At 45.5% G+C, this 7,742-nt stretch overlaps 1 protein-coding gene across 1 annotated transcript in view; it reads left to right on the top strand.

The window, feature by feature from the left end:
- The first annotated feature begins 57 nt into the window (after window positions 1–57).
- pgm2 (phosphoglucomutase 2) overlaps window positions 58–7,742 on the top strand; it is a 7,811-nt gene continuing 126 nt past the window's right edge. The window contains exons 1-13 of the mRNA XM_053619630.1: window positions 58–350; window positions 1,642–1,809; window positions 2,113–2,304; window positions 2,428–2,511; window positions 3,001–3,194; window positions 3,310–3,499; window positions 3,629–3,726; window positions 3,838–4,036; window positions 4,168–4,261; window positions 5,031–5,160; window positions 5,276–5,465; window positions 5,601–5,734; window positions 5,963–7,742. The exon at window positions 5,963–7,742 is cut by the window's right edge and continues 126 nt beyond it. Of these exons, the coding sequence (XP_053475605.1) occupies window positions 273–350; window positions 1,642–1,809; window positions 2,113–2,304; window positions 2,428–2,511; window positions 3,001–3,194; window positions 3,310–3,499; window positions 3,629–3,726; window positions 3,838–4,036; window positions 4,168–4,261; window positions 5,031–5,160; window positions 5,276–5,465; window positions 5,601–5,734; window positions 5,963–6,071 (1,860 nt within the window). The 5' untranslated portion in view covers window positions 58–272 and the 3' untranslated portion in view covers window positions 6,072–7,742. The remainder of the gene's footprint in view (window positions 351–1,641; window positions 1,810–2,112; window positions 2,305–2,427; window positions 2,512–3,000; window positions 3,195–3,309; window positions 3,500–3,628; window positions 3,727–3,837; window positions 4,037–4,167; window positions 4,262–5,030; window positions 5,161–5,275; window positions 5,466–5,600; window positions 5,735–5,962) is intronic.

The following is a 7,742-nucleotide window of genomic DNA, read 5'->3' as shown; positions in this document are numbered from 1 at the left end:
CTCCCTTCTCTAATTACGTCATCAACACAGAGGCTGAACTCCAAACGACTCCTCGGTTCCTATATCAGTGCACTATGTATGGCTTGAACTAATAACTAACTGTACACCCTACGTAGTGCACTATGTGGTTAAAAACGGAGCCGTTTGGTGTTGAGCCGGAGCGTACTGTAGCTGAGAGGTTCATAAGCCACTGCACAGGGACAGATGTGTGAGTGTTGAATCAGATTAACAAACTCGTATTCAGGAGGTTAAAAAAGAAAAAACACAACAAAATGGCGGAAAACGGAGTGGAAAGCACCGGAGATGTCACTCTGGACAACGCTGTTAAACAGTGGTTAGAGTTTGACAAGGTGAGCAGAGTTATGTTTTATATACAAACATGTTTGGCTAGTTTGAGCATGTCTTGCTAACTAATGAGGCTGAAGCTCAATCGAATCGGCTCGGTGTTGTCTGTTTAGGTGCATTATATAGGGTATGACCTAAGTGACACTATTAGTGCACTGTACAGGGTATGACCTAAGTGACACTATTAGTGCACTGTACATAGAATTCGAATGCATTTAGGATTCTAAACCGTTAGCTACTAAGCACACGTACACAGGAAGCCCTAACTCGGCTAACAGCACCCTTTTCTAATGAAGTTTCATCCTTTTAAAAAACGACAAACGATTAAAAGTTCCTTTGAAACAAAGGTCTACTGGTCTAGAAAACGTCTGTAAATCGAGCATAGTTTAATAATTGTGAATAAATAAATAAAGAAAAGAAAGGAAAAGAAAAGTGATGTGCGACTCCCTTAAACGAATCATTCTCTCGAACCGATTCTTTTTTGATGAATCGAATTGAACCGGTTCACGAGTGAACCGATTCAGACTTTCCTAATGGTCAGTGGTATTGGTTTAGAAATGGTTGTGAAATTGTACAAGCCTGACAGTTTAACTTTGGAGTTTCTACAGAGAAGGATGCTTGTGCTGTAGGAATGTGTATTTCTGAACATTTGCAAACCTTAGCTGTAAAATAAATAATAATAACATGAACTGTCTGAGATTATATTGTACGTGTAACCCCGAATCCCAAATCACTGCCTACTCTCTACACAAGCGCATCATGGCTCAGGGTGTAAAATAAAATAACGTCTCCTATGCACAGTGTAGTGCACTATATGATTCGTTGTTAGGGTTTTGTCCACCATTTTGTCAAGTCTAACACCAGGACTAGTCAAGATCGAGGTCGAGTAGTACTGCGAAAAGAAACGACAGTAATTTCTCGAGACAAGTCCCAAGCCAGTACGGGAAAACATCTGGAGCTCGGACTTGAGTCCTACAACCCAATTCGCCGTAGTAACCAGAGCGACGTGCCGTGACACGTGAACCTCATTCAACAGCTAAATGGGCTTAATTCGAGTTAACGTTGTTATGAGTGTGTCGGTTTGTCTTGTGAGTCTTGGAATGTAGACGTGAGCGGTCATCCCTCGCGTGACGGGAATCATCCGGCTCACCACGGACAACGCGTTATCGATGCCTACACCGTGATGTTTCAGGCTGTCTCGGATAAACGAAATATAACCTAGTTATAAACCAGACGTTAAGTAAAACGTCGCACCAAACGCAATTGACTGTACGTCTGACGTCCATACCGATGCAGAACAGCAAGACGGCGGCGTGCGTGCGAGAGCTGGCGAAAGCGGGAAACGTAGACGAGCTGCGCAGATGTTTTGGCGCCCGGATGGAGTTCGGGACGGCGGGGCTGAGAGCGGCCATGGGGCCCGGCGTGTCGCGCATGAACGACCTCACCATCATACAGACCACGCAGGTGAGACCAAACAACAAAAATTCAATTCGATTCAGTTTTACTTCTATAGCGCTTTTAACAGTCCTGAAGCAGCTCTCCAGAAATGTACAAGTTCAGGATATAGATTTTACACGTATGAATTTATTCCTAACGAGCAAGCCAGAGGCGACGACGGCGAGGCAGCTGCATTCTGGACAAACTGGAGCCTGTTGATGCTCCTACTGGAACGTCCAGACAGTACGGTATTACAGCAATCCATTTGGGACGCAGCCGATGTTTATGTGGTTGAAACTCTCTCTCTCTCTCTCTCTCTGTCTCTTTAAGGGGTTCTGTCGCTATCTGGAGCGGAGTTTTGATGATCTGAAGCAGCGCGGCGTGGTAATCGGGTTCGACGCGCGCCAGCACACCCCCAGCGGCGCCAGCAGCAAGCGCTTCGCATCCTTGGCCGCGGCCGTGTTCATCAGCCGAGGCGTTCCCGTTCACCTCTTCAGCGTCTTCACTCCTACGCCATACGTGGTGCGTAGTGTGAAAGCAGTTCTGGTTCTTGAAGGTTTCGCAGTGTAGTTCCTCCTCTGAAGAAATAAAGATTTCTCGATTAACGATTTCTTTTCTTTTTTTTTTTTTTTTCCTCCCTCTCAGCCATTCACTGTATCTCATCTGGGTCTCTGTGCTGGTATCATGGTGACGGCCTCCCACAACCCCAAACAGGACAACGGTTACAAGGTACAGTACATCCCAGACGCAGCGATAACCGAGCACCTGCCGAGAACCCATTAAAATCGTCCGATAGTTTTTAAAACGGATACCGAATGCAAACGTAACACTCAAAGCGAACTTGATTACACAAATAAACAGCGCTGACCGTACCGTGAAAATGTACTGTACTTTGTTTGTTTGTTTGTTTTAAACGAAATAAATATGAATATATTAAAGCAAATAAAAGATATACGTCCAGACTGAACCGAAACGCAACACTCCGAATATAAAATAAAAATCAAGACGTCCAAAATTAACCATAATAATAAAAAAACACTTCAAACAACAAGACTAAATTAGTCAGCGATCGTTTTTATGTCGCCTCTAGAGGCCGCTTTCGTACCGTATAATAATTAATCATCAAAACCCATCGGCATGTCGATTTCTATCTAGTGACATCGCCATCTGATCGATTTCACAAATTTGTGTGGTTTATCGCGTGTGTGTGTGTGATAGGTGTACTGGGAGAACGGCGCTCAGATCATCTCCCCCCACGATAAAGGTATCGCCTCAGCTATAGAGGAGAACCTGGAGCCGTGGGCCGAGTCATGGGACACGGACGCTGCCTCACAGAGCGCGCTGCTCAAAGACCCGTATCAGGAGATACACCGAGAATACCTGCAGTGTATTCAGCAACACTGCTTCCACAGGTACACACACACACACATGGGAAACACGTGAAGAAGTGTGCATGTAGAACGTGGGAGGGGTAAACGCTGGACTCTAAACACTCAGGTGTACAGGTTCGGTCTGTTTTGCACACAGAGAGCTGAACAGGAGTTCGGAGGTGAAGATCGTACACACCTCGGTGCACGGCGTGGGTCACGTGTTCGTCCAGGCCGCTTTTAAAGCTTTCGGCCTTCGACCGCCGTTTGCCGTCGAGGAGCAGAAAGATCCCGATCCGGAGTTCCCGACGGTGGAGTACCCCAACCCTGAGGAAGGAGCGGGAGTGCTGGTAGACACGTGCACGCACGTTTATAGATACATTTAATGTTGTGGAACATCCACACTAGCAGGAAGTTAGAGATAGGTCTTCATAAGTGTGTGTGTGTGTGTGTGTGTGTGTGTGTGTGTGTGTGTGTAGAACCTGTCTTTTGCACTAGCAGACCGAGAGGGAGCGACCGTGGTTCTGGCCAACGACCCAGACGCGGACCGACTGGCCATGGCTGAGAAACAGCTGAGGTGTGTGTGTGTGTGTGTGTGTGTGTGTGTGTGTGTGTGTGTGTGTGAGAGATTAACAGCCTGAAAAACATCCTCTGGCATCACGTCACCATTCCTCTTGTCTCTCGTCAGCGGTGAGTGGAGGGTGTTCTCGGGGAACGAGCTCGGCGCGCTGCTCGGCTGGTGGACGTTTCAGTGCTGGAAGGAGAAGCAGGAGCAGGAGCAGGGGGAAGAGCTCAAGTCCTCGGTGAAGGACGTGTACATGCTGGCGAGCACCGTCTCCTCCAAGATCCTGCGTGCCATCGCTCTTAAAGAGGGCTTTCACTTCGAGGTCCTGACCTTTCACCCTATAACCATTTTATATCTGAACTCGTACCGATTAAGATAACATTTCTCTATCTTCCTGCTCTCTCTCTCTCTCTCTCTCTCTCTCTCTCTCTCTCTCTCTCTCTCTGTCTGTAGGAGACTCTGACTGGCTTTAAGTGGATGGGGAATAGAGCGAGGCAGCTGCTGGATCAGGGAAAGACCGTCCTGTTCGCCTTCGAGGAGGCCATCGGTACGACTGCACCAGCACGACACCACAGGTGTACACTACACCTACTGAAACCCTAGCAACCAGCTGAGTTTCCTTAGCAACCCACTAGCTATAACCTAGCAACCACTTCGGGGCTGTACTTAAACCTTCTATAAAGACCATAGCAACCAACTGGGACCACGTAACAGCCACCTAGCGACTAGCAGGGATAGCATAGCGACCAACTAGTAACATTCTGGCAAACAACTGGAATAAGGTAGCAATCACCTAGAAACACCCTAGCAACCAAGTGGAAAATGATAGCAACCACATAGCAACACCTTAGCAACCAAGTGGAAAATGATAGCAAACACCTAGAAGCACCCTAGCAACCAGCTGAGATAACTTAGTAACATCCTAGCAACCAAGTGGAAAATGATGGCAACCACATAGCAACACCTTAGCAACCAAGTGGAATATGATGGCAACCACCTAGCAACATCCTAGCAACCAGCTGAGATAACTTAGTAACATCCTAGCAACCAAGTGGAAAATGATGGCAACCATCTAGAAACACCTTAGCAACCAAGTGGAATTGTGTTAAAATTGTGTCAAAGGTCACAGCACCCGCTCATGCGCACGATCGGACACGTGACTTTCTCTGGTAAAGGTGGAAACGTCACCTTTTTGAGCTTCAAAATGAAGCGGCGTAACTCCGATCGTCTGTTGTTTTGTTTTGTGTTTTTAGCGGCGTGATCTTTGAGTTCACAGATGTGTCGTAACACACGAACGCCGCGCGTTTTGTACTCAGGATACATGTGCGGCCCGACGGTGTTGGATAAGGATGGAGTGAGCGCAGCAGCCATCGCCGGAGAGATGATCTCATACCTGACCTCCAAAAACACCTCCATCTCACAGCAGCTTACAGCCATTTACCACAAGTGAGTCCAAAAAAAATCTACAAACGCACAATATTGTACCCAAAATATAACCGATCAGATCACGTTACGAATCACGTGTACGTGTGTGTGTGTGTGTGTGTGTGTGTGTGCGCAGGTACGGCTACCACCTCACCAAGAACTCGTATTTCATCTGCCACAACCAGGACACCATCAGGCAGCTGTTTGAGCGTCTGAGGAACTACGATGGCGAGAACACGTATCCTAAAGAGTGCCAGGGCTTCGCCGTCACCGCCGTCCGTGACCTCACGACAGGCTACGACAGCAACCAGCCCGACCTCAAAGCCGTGAGCCACGCCCGCTTTCACAAACATAACGCTTCTCTAGGATTGAAGTGGATTTCGTATGTTTGCAGTATATTTCTCATATGCAGTATTGTATTTATTTATTTATATCTCTGAGTACATGTATTTCTCACTCAGATCCTTCCTACCAGTAAGAGCAGTCAGATGATCACCTTCAGCTTTGCTAACGGAGGCGTGGCCACCATGCGGACGAGCGGCACCGAGCCCAAGATTAAGTACTACACCGAGCTGTGTGCTGCTCCGGGGAACAGGTGAGTGTTTTGCGAAGCAACACTAACAGGACAAACACTAATCTGATTTCCAGCAGTAGGTATCTCTGAAGTGAGGATTTTATTAATCATTAGCACTGAAACATTCTGTATACAATATAACACACTATATGTAATAAAAAATAATAGACCACGTTTCACTTCAGTTCTTTAAATGCTATTTAGAAGTTTAAAGGTATGACGAGTCGTTGTTGTTGTTGGGTTTTTCAGTGATGTGACTCAGCTGAAGGGCGAGCTGAACAACCTGGTGGACGCCATCGTGGAGAATTTCTTCCAGCCCAAGAAGAACCACCTGACCGCCCGATCCGAGTCCGATTAAAACGAGAAAGCGCTGATCCGAAAGATCTCCCGCTGCCTCGAAAACAATCCTGATGCCATGCTCTCGCTCTAGCGCACGCGCACACACACACACACAGACACACACACACACACGGTTCACACATCAGATGGTTTTTCATCAAACCATTCCTTTAATCTTTCTGTCTTAACCAAAGTAATTAGATTTGTATTTAAAAAGCGCTGTTGAATTCTCGAATCTGATTGGCCGGAAGGTATTAACGCTTAATTGTTATCGTTTCTATAGTTTAATAGAATAATATGCAGATTTTTAATATGCTTTTAATTAACAAAGAAAATGCTCTAACACTCATTGGCGAGTTGCTGTGGTGTAAGAGGAATAAAACACTTCGGGACGTGCTGCAGGGTGGAGACGGAAACACCACCCCGTCCCTGATTCATTTCCTGCAGCAGCACAACCCCGGGTGTATTTTGTACCGGTTCGTTTTTTTTTTTGGACGCGTGGATTTCAAACTTCCTGTTCAAACATCTTTTAAAGTGCGAATCCGATATCTGATGCTGCGTTATAACCCTTCACAGACATTCTACACTTTCGTTATTTAATATTATATCCGCTTGATTAGATTAGACTTCCACTGATTTATTGACTACTCTGTATACATGACTTCTTTTATTTTATTTATTTATTTTTTTAAAAACGAGACCTCCTGGTCTGATCCGTAACATTCCTTTTTTTTAACGAACAGTTGACCATTTGTCGTCGTTCGCAACGGTTCGACTCGACTCGGCTCGCTTTACGTTTCCGAGCTTGCGTTTCCACGGCAGTATAGTGCCGCCTTCCCCTCGCCTCCACGCAGGAATAACGTAAAAATCTAACACAGAAACCTTTGTTGTAATTTTATCTGTAATGAGATAAATGATGCCTAATTTATGTATGTAGTAAACGACACGTTTAGTCAAGCACGTTACAGAACCACTCGTTAAAGGAGAATCTCTACTCTCTCGGCGCGTGGCTCACGTTTAATATCGGCTCGGCTCGCTTGGATCCTTGACCGAGGTGGTACTAAAAAAAACAGTACCAGGTTCCAGGTACTATCCACAGTGGAAAGCTCCTAAAATGCGAGTCGAGTCGAGTCGAGTCATTTCACAGCTCTGAATCAGTTCTTCCCTTGTGTGAATTGGAATGAGTGCTGCCACCTGCTGGTTCATTTTGAAATAAAATATACAATGGTTATTAGAGTTTAAAAAGGGGCTGTGAAATATTTGAGTACTTGTACTTCGCTGCTGTACTCGAGTACTGTTTTGAACGATTTCTCCTTTATTGCAGTGTGAATTAGAATCAGTCAACGCTCCACACGTTCATTTGAGATCAGTTTTATATCTAATATTTACTATAAATCATTGAGTACCTGATGAATCGAGTACGTTTGCTTTAACTGAACTCCAGTGCCAGTTTCAGCCCTGATTCTGAAGTACTGATTATATTATAAATATATTTACAAGTCACAGCTTAAAGGTTGGTTTGGTTTGGTCCTTTAACCCAATGCGACTCTATCCAGGTGTGAGAAGCGCGTAGGTGAATGAATCTTTTCGTGTTTCTTCCTCATTAAAGTCTAAAACTCGTCTGTGTTTCTCAGCGTTAGATTTTAAACCTCGAACTATTTTTTTTTTGCTACAAATTTTATATCCAAAC

Source organism: Ictalurus furcatus, chromosome 29 (genome assembly GCF_023375685.1).
Source record: "Ictalurus furcatus strain D&B chromosome 29, Billie_1.0, whole genome shotgun sequence".
Classification (NCBI taxonomy): domain Eukaryota; kingdom Metazoa; phylum Chordata; class Actinopteri; order Siluriformes; family Ictaluridae; genus Ictalurus; species Ictalurus furcatus.
Note: the sequence above shows the minus strand (reverse complement) of the source record. Positions and strands in the feature narration are given on the sequence as shown.